We start from the raw sequence: 23,594 nt of genomic DNA on the forward strand, positions 1-23,594 counted from the left end.
CTTCCGAATGTATAAAGATAAATTGAAAAAAAAAATTTAAAAAAACGCACGAATGTGGCAACCGTTTGTTCCCTTTCAAAATGTCAAGCACTTATAACATTTGTATTGGATAAAGGTAAGATCTGAATATTTGGCACCTGGTTTGGATCGCTAGCGTAAGATTTGGGAGGGAGAATAATGAGGGTTCGGTAGTGCGTAGCATATTCGTGTGGTGAAACAACTGTAAATCGTTTTTGCGGACACGGTGTGCATCGGTCATACGCTCGATATACACATATACAAACATGAACGTCTAAAGGCTGGTTCACGGAGCACCGTTTCCTTACGTCAACAGTCACCGGAGCGTTGCAGTCCTCCCCTGCGATGGGGCTTCATGATTTTCAAGTGGATGAGTGTATTTGGGAATGGACCGGGCGGGTCCTATGTCATCCCGTTCGCGAGCGCTCCACCGGCTCCAGATCGACAAGCGGGACACAGAGAATGTCCCTCAAGGATCCACTACGCGAGCACGCGCCGAGCGCTCTTTATTCGCCAGGGGAAGGGGCTATAAGAGCGACCATGTATGTAATCCGCTATGAATTACTTGACTAGATGACTCTGCCCTGTTGATATTGTCCAGCATAATTCGCGTTTAGTCACAGGGTTCCTTGCAGCGACTTTCCGGCAGTTTCCCCTTTTAGTCGTGTCTGCGCAGGAACCTTTTTTGAGACAATAATGAATCAATTTCATGTAATACACACTTTTTTTAATATTTAAACAATGTTTCGGTACTTCTTGCGTCTAAATAAAAATTCATGGGTGATTTTCGTATAAAGATACTTGTGAAATTACCTACCAGATAACAGTTTATTTATGTACCCCCTGAGTAAAATGAATCGATGGCGTTTTGAATCGTCACTATACCTCTGTTACTTAACTTATCGTGCTTGGATTGACAACAGAGGCGCGGCAAGCTGGTGTATTCAATAATTGAATATCAATTCATAAAACCTCCGCAGTCAAATAAAAGAAAATGAAAACTGGCTTCCTGTATAAAAAAATTGATAGTAAGCCTTTCATCTCAAAATTATAAGAAAATCGTTGAGGACTATTCTGGCATTTACTACAATTAAAATATTTGTACAATGAAAAGAAAATAGAATTGCTTAACTATTTTCACTTCTATTGTACGAAATATGCGCCACACTACCACATATAGTATTAGTTTGAGTGTACATGCAAAGTATATTAAAAACAGTTTTTGACTTTGTTTTCATTTCCTCAGATTTTCGAATCCTTAGCAATATTAGCGAAAACTTCCACCAACTTTCGGCAGCTTCGTAGTAAATCCATGCACGACACGTTGAGAACCCGCTTGATCCCGTCCCTTCAAACGGATATCGATCCCTTTGACCCGCGCGGTAAAATAAATTAGGAGCATTGTAGCAAAACTAACAAAACGCCCTCCACAAATGGCAGGCTATGATAAACAAAATAGGCTTTATTTTGTTTTTGTCATTCTGAAAAATACATTAAGAGTCACTGGTGTCACTGTCGGTACGATTGCACAAAGCTTTCGTAGCTTCCTTCTTATTACGCAGCCAATCCTTCTTCCACGTATCGAATTCTTTCTTCAAATCTTCTAGACATATCTGAAAAGATGAGAAGCGCAGAAAAACTATTATTTAAGAAACACAATATCATAAATGCACTCGTAATTGTTTTCGTTCAGATTTTTTCTGTAAAACTTCGCAACAACTTACTTCATCATCCAAAAACAAAATAGCTAAAATCAAGTTTGAAAAAAAAATATTAGGTGAAATTATCTACCTATATTGTTCTTTCTTCTATCTAACAACTTCATATTTACCTTAAATAAAGTGCATTTTGCCTTCCTATTACAACTGTAAGCGCAAGTTTCACCATGACCTGATTTTTGGCGACTTTCGGCAATCGCCTATACTTGACTAAAAATCGGTTTCGCGAGCGATTCGAGCAAAGTGTTGACACTGTAGCTAAACTGAGATGCTGTTTCTTCTTGGTCAACAACCTAAAAACGGATAAACGCGTATGCCAAGGTCCTCATACGATCACTGCATATGTGATTTTAATAATATAAGTATATAAAGTATTTAAAATAAAATACTGCATTGCGCCTCATTTCATGGGCAGCATAATTCACGCACACTGCGTGTTCTAACCTTCGATTCGCAAAATTTTGAACATGCGAATAATTCAAACTATTTAGCTTTCGACCGATTCGCGAAAGTTAAGACATTTATAATATGTTGGAAGTTATGCATCCACACGTACAGGTGCGTTCCACTAATTAGAGATGGCAGTGCATAAATTATTCGTGTATTTTATATGGATATATACAAAAGCGAACCCAGAATCCTGGATATTTTTGTTTTGTTAGAAAATCGTGTGTTTGCTGTTACACGTTTAAACTTTAGTCACCTTCAAAGTACTCTCTGCCTGTTGCAATACGTTTTATTCTAATGCTCAAAACAACCTTTAAACTTCACGATGTTGATGCCTTCTAGTGCTTCTGCGGAGTTTTGCTGAATTTATTCAACATTGATAAACCTTTTTCATCAAAGAACCTTTCGCATTCGGTAAAACGAAATACGCTTGCTCATGCCGAGAAAAACTCCTGATCATAGAATGTGTAATAAGCCTTCAAGAAAGAAGAGGAGGCGCCTGAATTGCACCGCCTACCAAAGATGCCCTCTCATTTGTGACGCACCCCGTGAGGTTGCGCAGCATGACAGGAAATACCGCACCTTCACCCGCCGCGCGAAGGAGTTCGCTTTTCGGTGCTACCACCACCGACCCCGGATAACTCAAAGGGCAAAGTACTTGGTTCGCGGTCTAAAGATAGTGAGTTCAAATCCTGCAGGGGGACTGCTTAACATGGTTCTCTCAGGAGGTAACGCTTTTCGGTTTTCAGACACAGCCGGCCACTATACTCCGTTCACCCCTAGGCTCACAGTGCGGTGAAAGCTAGTTGCTGGTTGGAGTAGTCATGTCTTCATCTCTTGCCACGTGATCGCACTCCTGCCTATATTCACGCACAGAGAGCGAGAGGAGACGGCGAAAGAGAGGCGTTTGATTGGTCCAGCGAACGCGTAGTTTCCGCGGCATTGTTAGTTCAGGGATGAACGAAGTATACAGCTGGCTTTTACAGACAAGCGTTATACGACTTTATGTAAAGCAGGCTGAACAAAAAAGTGTTTAAAAGTCAGACGAGTCGAAGTTGGGTAAACTCGGTGCCACTACTTGCGTGTAGTACAGGCAAAGGCAATAATAGGCGAGCGGAGAAAGGAAAAGTACTCGACAGGCCGAAGAAGAGGAGAGAGATATTCCCTCCTCTCTCTCAGTCCTAATGCTCTCCCTTTCTTACCTCGCCCTCCACTGCCCTACTCTCCTGTCCCGTCTTCCTAGTGGTCGCCCTTTCTCTCTTCGCCTGGTCTTTGCCTTCGCCTCTACTGCACACAAGCAGTGACACGGAGTATAATAGGAAGGGTGGTGTACGGGGTCACGCCGTTTCTGGTCCAACACTCCGGAACATTCAGCGAGATGTGTGCAGGCGCGTTGTCACGAAGGTGGAACAATCTTCCTGTTTGCCGAAACTCGGGTTGTTTCTTCCGCAAATCTCGTTGTGCCATTTTACTACTCCCAAAAAAGAACCTTTGTTGACCGTTTGGCGCGCAGGAAAAATATAAAAGTGCACAATCCCTCTTACTTCAAATAAACAGATGACTATTTTCGTATTCTCCCTCACGTAGAGAAGTAGCAGCTCTTCTTTGAATTGGTTGCTGATTTTTTTGGTCGTACACATTGCCCAGGGGTCTTCTCCAAATATTGTTACTAATGAATGACACAAGATGATGAATAATGAACTGAAAATAAGTTTAATCGGCGATCTTGTGCAAGGAACAAAAGGAAGAACAAACGTCGAGAAAGTAGCATGGAGCGGCGGTGCGTCGACAAGACAGCTGGCTTGTGCGAGAGTGAATAATTTGGCAATACCGCCCTTGGTTCCTTATTTACTTCACTCGGCTTCTCGAAGATCCCGCCTAGAATGTTCGGGAGTGAGCTACGGAGAGACTGACTGGGCAAGCTCATTCTGGCCTTCTTATATATTACACTCGGGGAAAGAATGAACGGTATCTATTAGATGTACGCAGAAGCGTTCCTTTTCGGTCATGAACGCGGCATTACACGCCGCGTGAAAAGTTCATCGCTCCGATGCAACCTTACTCAAATTAACCAATAGCAGCAAACAGTAAACCGTGGGGGTCGTCTGAACGTCCTAGTGAGCACAGTACGGCTTAAGATGAACGACGGGCACTACTTCGGTACCGGCTGGCGGCATCTTGATGGAGGGGTTCGGTCGGGGAGAACCTCGTACTTCCATTCCATAAGACGGCAAGTAACCTTGCAGGGCCATCGGACGGCGTTATCGATTTTGGAAGTCGGCGAGAGAGCTTCATCTTCAAAACGGAATAGTCTGCTCCGGTGTGGATGAGTGCCGTCGAGTCGTGGCCGTCGATGGTAATGTCCAGTTTATTTGACGCGATCGCAGAAGCGTCGCTCCCATGCGTCTCGTCACTAGTGTGGTAGTCCTCCGACGTCTCTGAAGGATATTTGCGTGGTTCGTCCTCGGCAATGCCACTTCCCGGTATTACCGCACTTTGTTTTCCCGGCCAGTCAAGGGAAACGGGCATTCCCGGCGGGACCTACGAAGAGGCGATGCAGGGTGTCGCATTGAAGGCGGGCGACCTCCTTGGGGCAAACCGGGCGCAGGAGACGCTGGATGTCGAAGATACTCGTGGATGTCTCGAAGGCGTTCACAGTACCACGGGCGCATGTCATACGGTTGGAAACCCGCGCAATCTAAGTTGCTGGTAGGGGCATCGGACGTAAATGTGGTCGGCTTCGCGGCAGCGGTGGTACAGCAAGCGTCCGTCCTCCGTTCTCCAGATGTCCGTCTCCCTTGACGCCAACTGTTATTGGCGAATGTACAGGGGTCACTCCTCCTGGCGTCCGGCGTACTGGAGTACAGGCGTGTTGCCTCGAGAAGGCTCCGGATACTGGTGGGCAACTGGTCGCGGTCGTCGGGTCATGGCGGCATAGGTGAACGTCGTCTGCTCGGGGGCGGCCACGTTGGCGAGTGCTTCCAAGTGTATGACTCGCTGGACCTCGTCGCGTATGATCTCGCCGACTGAAAGCGAGGCCGGGCGCACAGCTGCGGGCAGCAGCTTTCGTAGCTCCTCTTGGACGACGTCCCGGATGATTTCGAGCAGGTCCGATCAACTGAAACCCACGTAGCAGCTTGATGACGCGTATACAGCGACGCCGGGTAGTCACTGGCAGTACGAGGCTCGTGCCTGGAGGGTACGTTCGATGTTCGTAGCCATCGTCACGAATTGTTCGACGGTCGCAGATACACTGCGCACAAGACCCCAAACGATGTTTCCCTTGAACCCCGCATGAGGATCCATAGTTTCTTCACTTCAGGAGCTTAGAAAGCCGCTCGACTACTAAGCCAAAAAGTCTGCTCGACGAAGCTGACGACGCTCTCGTTTGGGCCTTGGATCCTTGCATGAAGCAGCTCCTCAGCACGTTCTCATTGCTGCAAGGCCGCAAACACTGGCGGAGCTCGTCCTTGCGTGCTTCATGGGAGCAGGTCTTCGCCTCGTGGTTTTCAAACCAGGTACGTGCTGTCCCTCGACCGAGACGTACACGTTCTAAAGACATTTCATCGTCGTCCACCCATGATGACGGGCAACTCGCTCGTACTCTCCGTCCAGTCATCAATGTCCTCGTAATCGTTGCCGTGGAAGGCGTCGGAGTAGAAGGTGCGACGGGCAGGGACACAACGGGGATGCGGAAGCAGGAGTCTCGGCCGGTCGGCTTCGGGGAAACATCTCCGCGTTCGGCGACATCTCCTTTGTTTCTTTCTACAATGGTTCGATTCCGACGGCTGGCATTGAGTGTGGCGGCTAGCTGGGGCATTGCCTGACTTCAGAAAAAAAAAATTTTTCCGGGGCTTAAAATTTATCTAGTTCGGCAAATCCTCGTGGCCGTGCGAGCAAGGGATATAAAATATTACCTCGCCCCTCCACCAGAAATGCCACGGATGAAGGCGACGAGAGGGTGAATTTTAAACTAAAAATAAAGTTTTAATCGGCTAACATCTGCGAGAAAAAAAAAGAAGAAGAAACGTCTGGAAAGCCGGAGCGAGCGTCGACGGCGGCTGCAGCAGCGAGCGACGGTGCGACGGCGTGACAGCTAGTTGGAGCCAGAGTGAATGAGTTGGCAATACAGCACTTCGCTCCTTATCTACTACACTCGGCTTCTCGAAAATTCGACCTAGCATGTTCGGGAGTGAGCTAAGCCGAGATTGAGTAGGCAAGGTCATTCTGGCGGGAAAAGAACAAACACGAATATTTTAGATGTACGCAGAAGCGTTCCTTCACGGTCATGCATGCGGCAATATAACATTAAAAATATTAAGGCCATCCTTGAACTGCTTTTTGAAAGCACGACACCTAGCCAAGCGACTACCGTCTTGCTCAGGGGTAAGCGAGAAATGCACACATTTTTCTGAAACTCGTCTCCTGTATAAGTCATCCGAAAATCGCTAACAGAAACTCCACGGCCCCCTCGTCAACTCTACACTTTCGTCAATGATCCGGCAGCGGTAATCGAAAATGGTCTGATACATTCTTTGCGTAGTCTCTTCAGTTCGAATGGTCGAAAGACGCCCAGAACGAGGTTGATTGTCCAACGATATTTCGTCTCGTTTCAATCGAGAAAACAATTCGCAAACTTGAGTGTACTTGGAACAGCTTCCTTCAAAGTAGCTTGTAGAATGACAACTGTTTCTGCAACACCTGTCTTTAAAAGAAAACAACATTTTACCCCCACAGATTGTTTGCATATTTCATTCATAAGAAATAAACTCATTGAAGGAGTCTCTGAAAATAGGCCAACAAAGCTAAACGCAGCGTCTTACAAGAACACTGACTGCTACGCTGATGCAGATGGGACCCAAGGAAACGCTCCTGGATGGGGGGGGGGGGGGGGGAGGGAATTGTATTACAAGGATACAGCCTTGTAGTAAGTAATTCTGCTTAATTTTAGCTAAACCTTCATAAGTACAAATGCATTTATAATTTTGTTAAATACTGAAAATTGTACTGGACGTAATAAGCAAAGGATCTGTACAATGAAGGCCGGGGATGGATGGCGCATATTCTAAAATAGACTTCAAAATAACTTAAATGAGTAGAGAGTAATACATTATGGTCCTTAATTTCTTACCGGGGGCCGCCTTCAAAGTAGAATGTTAGAAAAAAGAAATATTCGAAAAATGAGGGCAGCTGCTGGGAAATAGCTGTCGAAATCGCTCCAGTGAAGATTACGCATCGCACGCACAAAATAATCCTGTTATATTTGTCTCTATCAAAAGGCCTTTTTTTTAGGAAAAGAATACACATCATTCTAACTGGGGCCCTTCGCTCTCGGGCAAAACCAAATATTTTTCAGTATTCACACCACAAAAAGTTTTCTTGCAAATCGGGTTGAACACATTAAGGTTGATAGCTGGGCTTGTTCCATTCTGTACAACAGGTAAACCCTTTATGTACAAAGGGCTAAACTTTACCATGATATACAGCGGGTTAAACACAATTTACCCTCCAATTCAGAAATTGAATCTCACCATTTCCCAAATTATCCTGCTCAGTATTTTTTTCGTCTAAGAAACAGAGTTCGTAGGAATACGCCTGCATTAACCCAGTGATTTGCAGTGTCATATATTGAATTTCGCCTTAATGTTCAGTGTGCAGTATCTTGTTGGCTTCTACTCTTCTTGTTTCAGCCAGTACAAGAAAAAGAAGGTCGAGAAACCACGCTCGAAACATTGTTTTAACAGGAACAGCATGTATTTTGTTTATGCCGAGCTGAAGTGATATTGCTATGCATCGGAAATGTACGTGGAGTGTGTGATGTTGACAGGACGTTCTATCAATACAGATACGTCAGGAGACCAGGCAGGCCTAGAATCGGGAGAGAGATAGTGGGCGTGCAGAAGGTTATGCAAGCAATCAGGAGTTATGAAAAATCTTAAAACTTGTGAGTTCTCATACCTAGCCCTAATTTTATCTTGTGTACGTGTTGAATAAATATATTTTACAACCCTATCAGTGCTTATTGTTGTTAATTATAATTGTATATTTCTAAGTATCACCTGAAAAACCCGAATTAATTTTGAGAAAACCCCGATTTCTCTCCCATTGTTTGTTTGAATGAAATCGCCCGATTTTAACTCCCCAATTTAAAAACAAAAATTAAAAATAGAAAGCCAAGGATCTTAACTAGTTTTTTTACTTTAATTTGGGGAAAAAACGTTTTATTTTGGAAATTTAAATGTACGGTTTTGATTAAAAACTTTCTGATTGAAAGCTGTGCGAAAACTATAGGTTACGGTCAGCAGTTTGCGGCGTTTCGAAAACACGCTCAATTAGACGCGTTTTGTGGTTTCGGTTTTTAGTAAGAGCGCATTTATGCGCCCGTAGACCTGCTACTGGTAGCCCAATTGCGCAACTAACGTGCGGGTGCGCTACATTTATTCCCTGCATGGCACAACTTAACGAAAAACCAAGGCTTATTTTGTGCAGAGTCATTTGAACAGTACCGCAATTCATTTCGCCAGATGGCGCCACATTATCTTCTTTCCTAAGAGAAAGGCGAGGCTGTCGTAGCATCATTCGGCCATGGGGCACGGGAGAGCTGACGCGCCGTTGCGTTTGATAGAAACCGAAACTTAAGAATAGTCCATATTTCATTGTTTTTCGGTACAACGTAAAATACTTCGCGTGCAATATATTTTTCCAAAGTGCGCTTATTTAGGGGTTTTCGGCAAATACTTAAATGGTTTTAACTGAAATTATACTTTAAAATTTACTAATAAAAGTTAATTACTCAAACGCATTAAAAGACCTAATTTTAAAGATAACGTTTTCTAAATTGCGAATTGAAAGATACCATAATGACATCCACCTTTCTTTCCTTTCCAATGCGTACTTCTCGCCGAAAAGATTTGGGCAGTCTTTTGTAATACACACTCCTTGCAGGGTGTATTACAAGTAGCCTGTAAAGAATCTCTCTTTTTTACTTTAGTGCATTCATTTTTTCTTGCCAACAACAAATATGTTTCTAATCTTGCTGCGCTGTTTGCCATTCAAATGCGGCAGCGTTTGGCACCGTATTTTCTTATTATAGGACGAACGGGGAATGTTAGCAACGTTGAAACTCACTCACGGGGAGAGGTCTCTCTCCCCGAAGTGCACGCCGAACAACCTCGTGGCCTCCCTCTTCGGAGGAAAGGAAGTGTTGCATTCGAATGTAACTAACTGGTGAGCTGTTCGAATGAGAATGAAATAATAATATTTGATTTGTGTGGTTACCACTACTATACAAAAAATGCTTGAATGCGCAACTTGTTCGCGTACTTTGCCAAAAGGAGAGCGAGTTCGCTGGTACAAAAATGAATTCTGATAGAAACACGAATAATGAAAAAGCGTTCCAAGCACCTGTAGCTTTTAGAGCCCTTAAAATCGGCACGTGCCCAACACCTTTCAAAAATTATCTGGTTTCACACTTTTTGATGACACCCCGTAATATTTTACTGAATCCATACTGCAGATGTTGATCCTTTTCCTAATTAGGCCTTCTTAAAGTGGTCAATACGACATCAATTCTCTCTTTATCTGAATTCTAGCTTTCGCTGAACGATTTGGCCGATACTTATTGAAACACCCTATATACTGTAAATATAATTTCTTTACGAGTATTGCATCTTCCTGTCACATTTCTCTGCTAAGGTTGAGTTTGCCTTTTTATGTGTTTCATTGTCGTAACCACGATATCCTTTTGGGCACATCCATTGTCTTTATAAAGGTTAAACTGTTAGAGACATAGAACTGTGAAAACCAAATTGTGTGTAAAGAATTACTTGATGATATTAAGGTACCTGTCATTGTATTTGCATCATGCATAAAATAATTTCACGATTGTTACTTGTATACAAAAAAATATTACATTTTCCCGGTAATTTGTAGATCTATTTACCCATTTTTGTAACTGTTTAGCCATCCTTGGTAATTCTCTTATTACGGCTACTTCTATCTACTACGGTTGCACTACTACTACTGCTTTCATCACTACTACTATTAATGCTACCACTACCGCCAACACTGCTACTACTACTACCGCTTCCATGACTTCTCCTGTAACAAACAACCCCAGTAGCACAGAGCTCCCTGAGAATCTGGGGTTTGCACGGCGCATTCTGGGACTGGGTCGGTCAATATCGGCGCCCAAGTTCCGGCTTCCAGCCGCAGTACGCCGGCTTGAGAGCGTGGCGACGTGAATAAAAAAAACAACAAAAAAAAACCGGTCTTTCGTTGCCGTAAACTCCCGCTTTCTGCCGGAGGAGACACGTGACGTTTTCCTCCTCTGTCTCGCTCTCCCTTGCCCTTTCCGGTCATGAACTCGAAGATTCTGGCAAGCCGCTGCAACGGACATGCGCAAATGGTTCATTTCTACACTTCGCGCCAAATCCGTGTGCCCGGCGACGCCATCACGAACTTCTGCAAAAGTAAAAAGGTGCGGAACGAGGAGGGACGGGCGCCTAAGGATAACGGCAGCAGGTAAGTACAGCGCTTCCTTCAATTAAACTGCATTTATTTTCGAAGTTTGTTCCGGGCACTTGCCTTACGTCGATATGTGTCGGTTAGAAGGGGAAGACTGCATGTTTTCAGCGCTTTGCCGCTTCGTTGCCCGGCCGCCAGGTTCGCTCAAACCGAATACATTCGAGCGCTCTGGAGCCCGCGCCGGCGCAAAGTTGGTGTTGTTTGCTTCTTGCTTGTTTGGAAGTTGATGTCAGTGCCCGCCCAGTGCTATAAAATAGCTGATTGAGCCGGCACCTGGAGCCTGAAAGCAAAGCTATGGTTGGTGTAGCATAACAAATGGAAGCACATTCGATCCTGCCAGCACATCGGGGTCCAAAAAGCGAGATCTGTCCTCTCCACGGTGTTAGCTAATGATTTGAAGGTGTGGACTGTCTGCTTTTCGCGGCTACGAGATGAAAGTTGGCTCGCCGCTTCGGTTTTAAGCGACGCCGGCAGATGACTCGTCGAGCTGGAGTCATCCCCGGACATTTCTCCCATGCTCTTGGGATTTTTTTTGTTCTCACGCAGTTGCGTTGTTCGACGGCTGACATTGTCAGCCGTGGGCACGGTGGCTGCAGGATGATGAGCCTTTCAGATACTCATCAACCGAACGTTATTCGTTTGATTGGGCCGTACATTTAGCCACGCAGTTTCCTCACCTAAAGCGTATACCTTGCACCGTTGTCCTTGCGTGTACCCGAAGCAGTGGCAATATCGAAAGGCATAAGAGCGAAGTCTCTTTCAGAGAAAGCGTCGGTTTAATTTTGATAGCCTTGGCAGCTAGAGGCTTCGAATCCCCAATCGGTCACGTGGACAAAAATAATTTTTGAGCAACTGGATGTTTTTCCTGCAGCGACCGCGAGGGGCATTTCGAGCAGAAGTAGGTGTGGCTGACATGGTCTAGCCCTGCCATTCCCCGCACGCACGCCGGAGTGTTTCTCGGGCAATCGTAAAGCCATATATCTATGTTCTGACTTACTCCCCAAAGAGTAAGTCATGCTTTCCTAATGAGCATGGCGCGCTGGGGCTGTGTTTTTGTATTACAGATTTTTTTATTTGTTCTTTTTTCTAATGCTTTGCCATGCACGTGCAGTAAAATAATAATGTTCGTTGGGCTCTAAATTAACTGCAGTGACTTACTTTGCTCCTGCATTGTTGTATGTCATACATTCGCTCACAAATGTTTCTTATAGTGCAAATGAATGTAATTTATTTGTTCAATTTTGAGTTTTTTTAATGTTTCATACTTAAAATCGGTTGTAGGAAAGCATGATCAGAAGACGTGCACCGAACAACTCGCTCCTCAAGGTCATAAAGCTTCCGTACAGTCTTTATGAAGTGGATTTTAGCAGAAGGCAATTCGGTGTTGATAAAGTATGTCATTACTCCTTTCCGGTTACATGAGTGCCTCACCATTTTTATAGGTGTAGTTACATGTGATGAAATGTTAATTTTAAGTATGGTGTTTCTTCGCTTCATTGCATTAATTCCCCTTTTGTATGCTTATTTCCGCTATTTCGTTCTTTCCTATTCTGAACGAAGATGGGCCGAAAGGGGGTGAGCTCACTTAGAAGTAGAGTGAGGAAAGCATTTTTCACGGCCTATCTGCAGACGACAAGCAATTGCATTTGTAATTAACAAAAACGTTCTTGGCCTCATTGCAAGAATAAACCAGGTGAATATTCACACGGATTTCTCCTTGGACGTCAAGGTGGAAACAGTTCAGAGACATCCCCAAGGAGGTGGCGGAGCTGTTATCAGACTCAAGGACTTCGGCAGGTCCCTCCAGCTCGCACTCATGCAATGAAGGACATCCATCTTGTTCTCGGGACGTTGCACAGTTGACAACAGATAATGCTGTAGTGTATGAAGCCAACATATTCAAGGTTGGTTCCGAGACATTCGATACGGTTCAGGGCCGAGGAAGTGATGAAGAGCCCAATTACACCGATGACTCTTTTTCGGAATCCGGCGTTGAATATTGTGGTGCAAGTGACAGCGAACATGAAGATGTGGCCGGATCTTTAAGCTGTGCTTAAATCTGCAAATTATCTTAGTGCCACAGAAAGACTCAGAAGAATAGCTCTGAAACGCGGGCCGCCACATGAAGCTGTCAATGGCCTAGCACAAATGCTACGTGGTCTCGGTCACAAGGAAGTTCCCAAAGATGCGCGCACCATCCTTAAAACTTGCCGGAAGTCTAATGTAAAAGGCGATTTTGCTCATTTTGGTTTGATTGAAGGCTTGACTCCTAAGCTGTCTGCTGAAGTGGGCATGAGTGATGTTGTAGAATTCCATATAAACCAGGGTGTCGAACCGGAACCGAACCGAACCGAAAACCGGAACCGAACCGGTATTTTTTTCCGGAACTGATCCCGAACTCGAACCGTTATATTGTTATCGCGATGAACCCGAACCGGAACTGTACCGGAAAAAAAATAGCGGTTACGGGCTCATGTCAAAACGGTTCGGCCACGCGCTGTTGACAATGAATGTGCTATCAATGCCATTTGTTTTTTTAAGTGCCGTCAACAGACACACACCTCGGTTACATATTTTTCTTCTCCACTCAGTCTTAGGAATATAAGCGCTGCATCCATGAATCTTGACAAACGCTGCATCCATGAATCGTGACATAGGAACCAGTATTGCGCTGGTCGCGGCTTGCACGGAAGAAAGAGAATTAAAAGGCCGTGCAAAAAAAAAATCGCGTCACGGGATTTCATTTTCCTACAATCTCGTTAATCCTAAATGCTGCTGTGTGTTCATTTCATAACACGTTTCTAGAACGCGCGAGTTCTTGAAGCTTGCTTCCATCGGAATGAGAAAAGAAAAGGCTGTGGGAGTTTGATAATAATGCATCCGGTTTCGTAAAGGCACTTAGAAGCTAACATATTTGTGAGACAGCGAACTCTTCTATTTTAATATTTGTCCTATTACATTCCTTCTGGCGTTGCGTTCGGTGAAGTGTTTTTCTTATTCCGTATCTTGTTTAATGAAAACTTCTTTAAGGGTCTAATTTGAGTTACCGAAGGCTGGTTCAAATAAAGAAAGCTGTATTTTCTCCCCACTGTTCCTTCAATTGCTTACACGCCGAGGTGTCGGGATAGTTAGTGAGTTCTACTTGTAAGTGAGTTTTTAAGGAGGTCGCGGATTATACAGCTACTGCGTCGGACCCAATTAGATGAAGTCCGAATGCGTAAACGTCGGTGAGGTAACCTTTGAGTGCACATAAAGAAACCATTCCTGGTAGAAATCCCTGAGTCTTACACTACGATGTATCCTGTTTCGTATGTGCTGATTTCAGATGTTTTATTTGTAATTTATTTTGATGTTGCAATTTGTCATTTATAATTTCCGAACCGGTTCGCGAACCGGTTCAGCGCCCCGAACCGGTTCGCGAACCGGTTCGCGGATCGAATTAATCGAACCGGAACTGAACCGGAACAAAATTAATTTACCTGAACCTGAAGCGTAACCGAACCCGTATTTTTTTCGGTTCGACACACTGATATAAACATTGATGGAATTCCGCTTCACAGAAGTTGAAGCAAAGCACTCTGGCCAATCACATGCTCCTGTGCAAATATACTAGACAGGGCCCCGTTTCCTGTCAACACTTATTGTGGCAGTGGGGAGCCAGTTGGTGTGGAAGAGTTTCTGTCTCAGTTTTTGGAAGATACTCAACTGCCTGTTTTCCCACTGACATCAGAAGATGTGGCTGCACTGGAGCCTAAACTTGGGCGCCCTGAATTTCTGAAGGAAATGGTAAGGCATTTTCTCTGCCAGCTTTCGATAAAATTTCCAAGAAAATATTTGCAATACATACTTCCTCCGTTGTGTCAAGGATAGATAATCATTCCCAATGGGTGGACTCTCGCATACTATACATATCCATTCTTATCCTGCTGAAACACATTTACGCAAACAATACCTCAATTTCTTTATTTAGCGTGGTTCTTTTGCCTATCGCTTGTTTCTCTTCACATTAATGTGCTTTCATTAAAATAAGGACATCAATTCAACCTAACAGAAATAACAACCTCAATGAATGTTTCGCTTCCCATACCGGAAGGCATCATCAGTGCATACAGAAAAATAAGAAAGTTTCGGTCAACGCAGCCCTACCTATCGGGAATGTCCATGTATACTTCCAGGAGGAGGCCACGGTTCTTGATGCACCCTGACGCATCCCCGCGGAAGAATGACTCAAATAGCTTGCGTGCGCTCTGAATTTCGCCTTCGTTGTTGCGGCCGGAACTTTGAAATTGTTTCCTGTAGTCCATGCATGGACCACGAACTGTCTTATGAGATGGATCGCGTTCGTAGAATACTTTGTCCCGGGATTTTTTTTGTTATCAGTTCTGGTTCAACTTGCAGGTCTCCTACCTTGAACGTCTTGGAGGCGAGATGTTCAAAGATTCTGTAGTCATAATGACAAAACGACTCCTCTCAAATGAGGTGATGTTACTGTACACTTTCAAAGGCACGAGCACCAAAAAGTGCTTTGAATCCCTGGCACTCTATGGATGCATGCGGGGTAAAACCTGTTTTCTCTCATATATCAAAATAATTACAAACTTGATTGACATGAGGACGGCTCAAATCATGATGGTGTTTCGGTAAAGTTCAGATAGTTTTTCTTAGTGGAAGGCTGCATTTCCATTCAGTGCATTAAAGAAGCGCATCAAACGTGCGTGTTCTCATCGTCATCCATCATTATGGTAACCAAACCAGTCCTACTCCGAAGTTCATTCATTGTGCTTGACGTGAAGTTATTCTGATTATATTAATAATTATTTGCACGAAAACATAAGAACAACAAGCAGAAAAAACAACATTTTCTTTCACTGAGACAGCAGAGTAGTTTGTGGATAATGGTAAGGTTGTGTCCAGGTCCTCCGCTTTTTTTATTTATTTCGCGCAGACTCATTAATCAAGCAGTGTTCACTATAGTAGCAACATATAGGAATAATCCTGTTGTTATATATATGTACAGCTGTAAGGCACAGCCTAACACGATATGAAAAAAAGAACTTCCGACTAGGCAGTTTCTTCAGCGGCGCTGGGCCCACAATGGCCATATGCTCTTGAATTTGAGGGAGATTGCAACAAAGGTTCATTCTCCAACACCGCCACGTGAAACTACCTTATCGAATGGGACTGTTATGTGGCTAGAGACTGTATGCTCATAATGACTTGGTATATCACAACTGCAATGTACACGCTGTATCATTGTGTTTCAGATGCACTGCTTAAACGCTTTCCTTCCTCTGGCGGCACACGGATCGCACAAGGTATTGGAATTTTTTTGTCAGGAGCAACCGACAGAGAATGCGGCCGGGAGAAACGACGAAAGGTGATGAGAGCAACAGTGGAAAACAGAGCACTTCGTGGAACTGACACACAGACCGAAGGAATTTAAAAAGAAAGAACTATGCTGTAGCCTGGAAATTACGTAACTGGATATGTTAAGACATGTTGAGCCTCAAGAAGGGACACTAAATTAGTTATTTTTGGTACGACTCTTCATGTGATAAGCTAGTCACTAATAAACAAAATGTTTATTCAAAGTTGCTGCGCGTAATATCCTTTTTTAGATCCTACCACAGAGGGATGCAGGTCAGCGAAAATACCGCACGCCGGCATGTTTCGGTACAATAACCCGCTACGGAAACCAGAGAGAGAGCCCGATATCGGTCTCCCTTCTTTGGTTTTCGTAACGGGCCCTTGTAGCGAAACGTGCGGACAGCGCAGCGCGGCCCGTAACCCTTCGGTGTTGCAAAACGGCTCCGGCCCGGTGCCAACTGCCCCTGAAAATGCCGAAAAAGGGCGAGGCCGTCCCAAAGCCGGCCTGCACGGTTGTGCTATTGGGAAGGCTCCGGCCAAGCTACTGCGTTTTGCGGCACAGCCGCAAAACTCCGCACACGGCCCGTAGCCCATTGATGTTCTGATGGGCACGGAGCCATTGGCTCCTTGTCCATCAACAAGGAGCCACGATGATCTAAACATTTCACCATTTTATGCACGAACTGACATGTTCAATTACAGTTTTTTTCCATAGATCAATTGAACATTGGAATCTGCTACCCGGTAACATCCGTTCATTACCTCCAGATAACTTTCTGTGTGCGGTTGACAACGGGTAATCCTGTGTTACGATGTTTTGATTTTTCTGTCTTATTTAATATTGAATTCTGTGCACTGTGATTTTTCTCCCCGCTCCTGCAATAGCCCCAACGGGGCTGCAGTATGTAAAAATAAATAAAATAAATGAATAAAATGTTGCAAAACGGCTCCGGCCCAGTTTCGGCTGCGCCTGAAAATGTCGGAAAACGCCGAGGCCACCGCAGAGCCGGCCCGTACGTTTGTGCTGCTGGGGAATACTACCTATATTTACAATATTCATATGTATTGGGGTATTTTAGTTTCGAATAATACGAAGGTACAGCCAATCCTAATACAACTAAATGTTTAAGAGATGTGTAAAAGCACACAAGCAGTGGCCGAACAGGGCTGGAATCGGCCTTCAAGCACTGAAAGACACAATGTAGAGGAAAAATTCCCACGACTTCAAGAATACAAAATAAAATATTGAGCTTCAAGAATAGAAGGCATATAAACTCCACTTGAAATGTTCTAAAATTTACAAAAAAAAAATGAACTAAGAAACTTAAAAAAGTATCGATAAATTACTACACTCTAAGACAGTGGTTCTCAACCATTGGTGTTTCGCGGACCCCTTGTGGATAGGCAGAGATGATGAAGGATCCCCTTCGGGGTGAGGGGAAGAGAGAGGTATAGGCTAATTTTGATAATGATTAAATGAGTGGATATAAGTAAGAGGTGTGCTGAAGTAGGCTTCGTATTGACATGCACACGTAAATCTCACCCGAAAAATTGAAGATTTCTTCTCAATCCAAAAAAGACAACTTTTATTGCAGCGCTTTGCTGAATAGGCAGGGTTTCGGGGACCCCTAGAATGCCTTCGCGGAACCCCATTTGAGAACCACTGCTCTAAGAAATGCAGGCGCAGTACATACCCGCAAAGTCGACCGCAGAGCCAATCTCTGCGGTCTACAAAATCAACTCGGCGAATGATGTGGCAGAACATCCGTTTAGACTTAAAATTAAGCCTGTGCTGTTGCATTAAGCAAAGCAAGCATGACGCTTTGCATTGTGTAATGCCACAGAGCAGACTTCATTTTAAGTTCTAAACGCATGTTCTGCCTCATTATTCACTGAGCTAATTTCGAAGATCCCAGAGATGGCTCTGCGAGTGTTTGGCGGGTAAGTAGACGCGCAGGCATTTCTTACAGTGTATGGAAAATCGCAAAAATGCAACTCGACTTCCCGCTTTCGTATACCGCAAAAATTGTTAATTTTTCCAATTTCTATGGAGGCCATCTGATGCAAGACCAAAACATATTGTGGAGCTGTGCATGCTATAAGAACAGGACTGATGGTTTTCGGAATAAAATCGGTCAGTGAATTCACACAGCTGTCGCATTTAAAAACTGTCTTCCTTTACACTAGGTGTACCTTGGAAGTATAAAAACAGCTCGAAAATTCCTACATGATTTCCAGTACATACAAGAAAAAAAATACATCTTGCCCGATAGACCTGAGTGGCCTACATGTCGTAGGGGTTGAGATCGAATTATTCATGTTGCGAGGATTGCGCTTTTTTGCAAACAAGAAAGAAAGCCCTCTTTTGCAACAGAACGCCATCTGTAATGTCGTGCACTCGGTGATATTAAGCATATGCTAAACTTTGTTTTATGCTTTGACAAGAAAGCTGACCATTCGTGGCCACCAACCGCGTGCATGAAACAAGATTATTGGTAAGTTACTTACAACTATGTCGTCTCCCGTAACGTTGAATGGTATGCTGAGGTTTAAGTAGGCGTCCGTGCACATGACCACAAGGCAAGGCCAAAAAAAATTCATAAGACCCTGGAAAAAATACCGAACTGCAATCAAGAGTGTTATATATTTTCAAACTAAAATAGCCAGATCACAATAAAATTCACATGATAAACTTTCTTTTTGTAAATAAAACCGAGATATATACAATACATAAACCGTTTTTCTGTATTTTCAAAACTTACACATGATGCCCAAAGGTTGTCACGAACGGCAGAAAAAAAGGCGAGATGTTTAGTTCTTTGGTGAAGTGTAAGCTGACATCCATGTTGAATATTGAATAAATATTAGCTGTCTGAATGAGACTTTCTTGAGTATAAGAAAAGAAGATAGAAGACGGAAGCGAAAGCTAGGGTAACAAAGTCAATTATGCTCAAATGTTTTAACCGGGCCTTTTATTGTTCTTAAGCTACCTCCATCTAGAGCCAACAAAGTCGACATACTCTAGAGGTGTAATACTTAAAACGAAACAATCCGTTTTTTTAAAGGATTTTAGAGCCCATTAGAAGCGAAGGTTATATCGCAAGAACATGGTTCTAAAAACTGACAACTGAAAAATGTTGATGTTCGTACATTACTCTATGATTAAATAATGCCAGAAACTCTGCATATTTGCACTTGAGCAAAACGTTGTAGGTCTCGAGTGTGAGCCGTTTATAATGCCTTCTCAACACGTGGAACGTACACTTTTTTATTATTTCATTTCATTAAAACATGACGAAAAACAAAAAGCATAGACATGGCTTGAGCCATAGCATCCACTAAGGTCCATTTAGGGTGAAACGGAGTACAGCAGCATCCAGATCCAGACTTCCAGCCTCCAGGCAGCTCCCGGGCTCCACACTGTCCAGAGACAACAAACCCGCTTCTCTCGGGCGAGACGAGAGGGGGAGAAAACAAAGGCGCGACAAGAAATCGAAAGAAGGACGAGGCGTGGGAAATTGCGAGGAGGGCCTTCTACTAAAAGGCAGGCGCCGTTTGCTCCCTGGTTACAGGCGTGAAGAAAAAAACAACGATGTTTGTGGTGGATTTCAGGACAAAAATTGGACCAGCGTGTTGCCATGCGTCACAGCAAGATAAAAAAAAACAAAAAACAGTTCGCTTAAATTTGAAACTAAACAGAACAAGTTATTTTAAGGTAGCTAAGCAAAAAAAAAAGTAAGAACAAAGACAATTATAGGTAGGAAACGGTAATTTAGGCTCATATGCTGAAAGAGGCATTTATAGCCACTCTAAAACCACTCCTGAAACGCTTCTTAACTTATGATTCGTGTTCATGTACAGAACCGTGTTCATGGATAGAAAAGGCACGATAGGAACCAGTGGAACAAATTAGGCATTTGCCTAAAGATCCGGCCACTATACTCATCAGCATCCGCACAAACCGCAAAATGAGGTGATTGTGCCAAGTGACTCGCTTCGTCCACCGTACAGCACAAAAACAAAAGAAAAAAAACTTTATTGGAAAAATTTCCGTTTGCAACTCGTCAGTGGTCGTTCGAGACAATACCTGTCGTTTTTCTGTCTTTTCTTGCAGTCGGTCCTTTCCTTTCGAAACGCCAGTACGAACCTTGCTCTATCGTTGTCGCGTTTCTTTATTAGGATCTGACATCGGTATCATGGGCGCAACGAGCTAGCTATGCGGTGGCGGCAAGCACGATTTTCCCACCATATCCGCTGTTTGCTCGCGTTGCAACCGTGAAGAAGGACGATTAGAAGGAGTCTTGGCAAGCCGCGGCGCGTCTTTAGCCGTAAAGAGCCACTGTATATGCAAGGTGAATGCGAGTCAGAAATGCGCACGCGTAGAAGCCTCTGCAAAAACAAAACACCGACCAGCCATTGCCCTGCGTGTGCGCCAAGCTTCTCAGCTCCCGTGTCAGGTGGCGCGTTGTGGGATCAAAAGGCGCAAAAAAAATACAAGGTTGCGAAACGGGAGCTAAAGCACAATAATATTTTTCTTACTTAAAGAACAAAGATCATTGTGATTAAACTTTCTGAAATGAAACGGAGTAGTCTCTTATTCTAAATTCGTTATTTTTCGCACTTTTACTCGAACCACCTCAGGGTAGAATAAGCGGCTGCTTAGGCAGCGAAACTGTTTTTGTTTTTTTTTTAATTTGAGAATTTTTTAATTTGTGTTAAGTATTTCCGAGTTGCGACTTCAACCATTTTTATTTATTTTAATACATCTGCCGGGCTTCAAGTAGAAAATGGTATAATTGACAGGCGCAAAGCGATAATGAAAAAAAAAAGTAAAAACTGCTATTTTTATGTTGTTGAATTTTTCAACTATTTTAACAATAGAAATTACATAACCCCGACAACATAGCACGTTAAAGCTGTTGAAATGTCAACGAATAAATTGTAAACCTTATCGCAAACAAACCTTAACTTTACAAAATTATTGAATTTTTGTTAAAATGGACGTAAAACAAAGTTTTACGTCCATTTTAAAAGACAAAATGACGATCGCACCACTAAAAATATTTGGCCGAAAATGTTTTAGGAAAGAACGTTAGAAACTTTAAAATAAAAAGCCATTATTTTTTTTTTAAGAGCGGAAATGTTTCAGCGTCTGTTTTAGGGGGCTTGTCATAGACCAAGGCACTTATCGTGAACTCCGTAAAGCTGGGCATTCGGTCCTTCTTAAATCACGGCATCCCTGATATCTCAGAACATGGACATGATCATCCAAGAAGCGTTTGCCGGAAGGACCACTGCCTTCTCCGAAGCATACCGAATACACGGGCTGACCCTTCGTGTTGTCCGTGACGCTGTCACCAAATTAATAGACCGTTCTCGTGGTGTTTGGAAACTGGCGGGACACCGGAAGCTGTCATTTTCCCGTAAGAAAACGACTCTTTCCTCCTCTCACTTATAAATACGATCATAAAAACTAAATTGAGAACTTCTTATAATATGCGTAACTTACGAACATTCTAGGTTGGCTTTCGCAGCCTAAGAATGTTCTCGTAGATCTTGCATGTGGTCCCGAGGTGCGTGTTGTAATACACCTTTAGGGTGTCGTTCATTGAGACAAAAAAGTAACTCTAGTAATGATAAAAAAAAACATTCCGGAGTAGAAAGATGAGCATAGTGTTCGAATCAAATAATGCCGCATTACCCACAAAGTACAAAAGCAAGCCACGAAATCCAAGCTTTCTTGACACTTTTAAAGTGGGATATCTCCCAATGATATCTTATTCGAAGCAATATTTGCAGAAACCCCAAAAAACCCTTTTCAAATGTCCACCGAGGGTGGCCGCCATTGCTTGAACTCGAAGTGTGTGATTGGATCCAAGTGCTTGCCGAACGCTGACGCCACCCTCGTGCCCAATGCGTGCTCAGGGAGCGAGTGCAAACAATAGCCAACTCGGGTATCTGGCGCCGCAGCTACTAGACGGCCGCACATCTAAAAATGATCTATATATAAGCGAACTTCTTCACTAGAAAGAATGAGTTTCGGAGCACAACTCATGCGATTATACTGTTGGTCTAGTTTAGCTGATTTTATGGCCTCCAATACTTACGTGTTGTCCAGTGATTGTGCAAAAAATGTCCCCTACTGCCATAATACTGTCATAGCAAGGGGACGGAGATGGGTCTTGTGACTGTGTTCCTGCAAAGTGATATTTGCACGGCATTCGGGAAGTGCATAAAATGAGCTTCTCTTTTGAGCATTGCCTTACGTTTAGCCATGAAGGAAGGATAAAAATGAATGGGCTCCATGCCGTGCATTTAAATAGCACCTGCAAAATAGCCCCCCACAGCTTCCCGCAACATGCAAGGTGTAAAAACAGCAGAGACAAATCACCGAACATCGATGTAGTGCCCAAAAAACAATGATATTGAAAAACATCAAAGCCACATATCATTACAATAAATAAGAGTCCAATGTCAAAATAACAAACCTGGAAAGGGGTGCATCCTATAACAAGCATCCCCATTGGCGAAGGAGCTCAAACAACTTTTTTGAATTGCAAATACTGTGAAACTTGGGGAGAACTAAGGCTATTGTGCAATAATTTTCTTCAGTCGGCCTCGTTGCATTCGCCATTCAGTTGTTCCCATAATATGTTCTGCTCGCAAGCCATAAAAAGCTTTTAGGGTAGAACCAGCTGGATATGGCAAGGTCCCATTCGAAATAAATACAAAACTAGTCAATTCTAGTTCACACAGAAAGATTAAAAGACTAAAATTATTTACGTTTGCACTATAGTTTATCCAACACGCTCTGGTACGTGTACTGAGCTCAACTCATCCCCTCATAAAAACATGTGCAAAGCGCAACTACCCACAGCAGTCTTCAACAGGTGAAAACGGTGAGCTCCACGACAACCCATTCCTCAACTTGATTCGGTTTCTCAAGCGGTATTTCTGCATTCACAATAACATTTTGGATGGTAGAAAGCTTCAGGCGTGTTAAATGCCAACTTCGCCATGCGATATTCCGGGCATTGCTGGTTATCGATTGGTTTTAAGTTGCACTGCCGCACTTTGGAATTTCTTATATTATAGGAAACCTCTAATGATTTTTGAACTGGTCTGATATTTTTACCGAAACGAAGCTCACTGGACGTAGTCGCACGGAAAGAAAACGTTTCTTCCGGAAATTCGAGATATTCTGAGAGTCACAATCAAGTTAAAATTACAAAACATGTTCACTCTGTGACACAATACGGACGATTAATTGATTGAAGGGTTGGAGTGCAACGGCTGGCCGTTTGGCTGCGGGTTAGGCTCACGGCTGCAGCATAGATGACGCGTACGCATCGTAACCAAAGCTTCTTCCATCGTATTAAATTCAGGCTCCATACACGATCGCGGTGACGCCGACCGACATTCGTTGTCCTCCACGTCACGCCCCACCATGCTGAGAAAAGCTCAGTCAAGCTTGTTTAGAGTCCAGCTCGGTCCAGCACACTCAGTTCCCCCTAATTT

At 43.6% G+C, this 23,594-nt stretch overlaps 1 protein-coding gene across 1 annotated transcript in view; it reads right to left on the reverse strand.

Annotated features, from left to right (window-relative positions):
- Positions 1 to 1,511: 1,511 nt before the first annotated feature.
- Positions 1,512 to 23,594, reverse strand: part of LOC115310729 — a 39,993-nt gene continuing 17,910 nt past the window's right edge. Inside the window, exons 3-5 of the mRNA XM_040217199.1 lie at positions 22,184 to 22,272; positions 18,585 to 18,683; positions 1,512 to 1,631 (exon numbers count right to left, since the gene is read on the reverse strand). Coding sequence (XP_040073133.1) covers positions 1,512 to 1,631; positions 18,585 to 18,683; positions 22,184 to 22,272 — 308 coding nt within the window. The remainder of the gene's footprint in view (positions 1,632 to 18,584; positions 18,684 to 22,183; positions 22,273 to 23,594) is intronic.

The sequence above is a fragment of the Ixodes scapularis genome, unplaced genomic scaffold (assembly GCF_016920785.2).
Source record: "Ixodes scapularis isolate PalLabHiFi unplaced genomic scaffold, ASM1692078v2 PGA_scaffold8__174_contigs__length_109621045, whole genome shotgun sequence".
Taxonomy (NCBI): Eukaryota; Metazoa; Arthropoda; class Arachnida; order Ixodida; family Ixodidae; genus Ixodes; species Ixodes scapularis.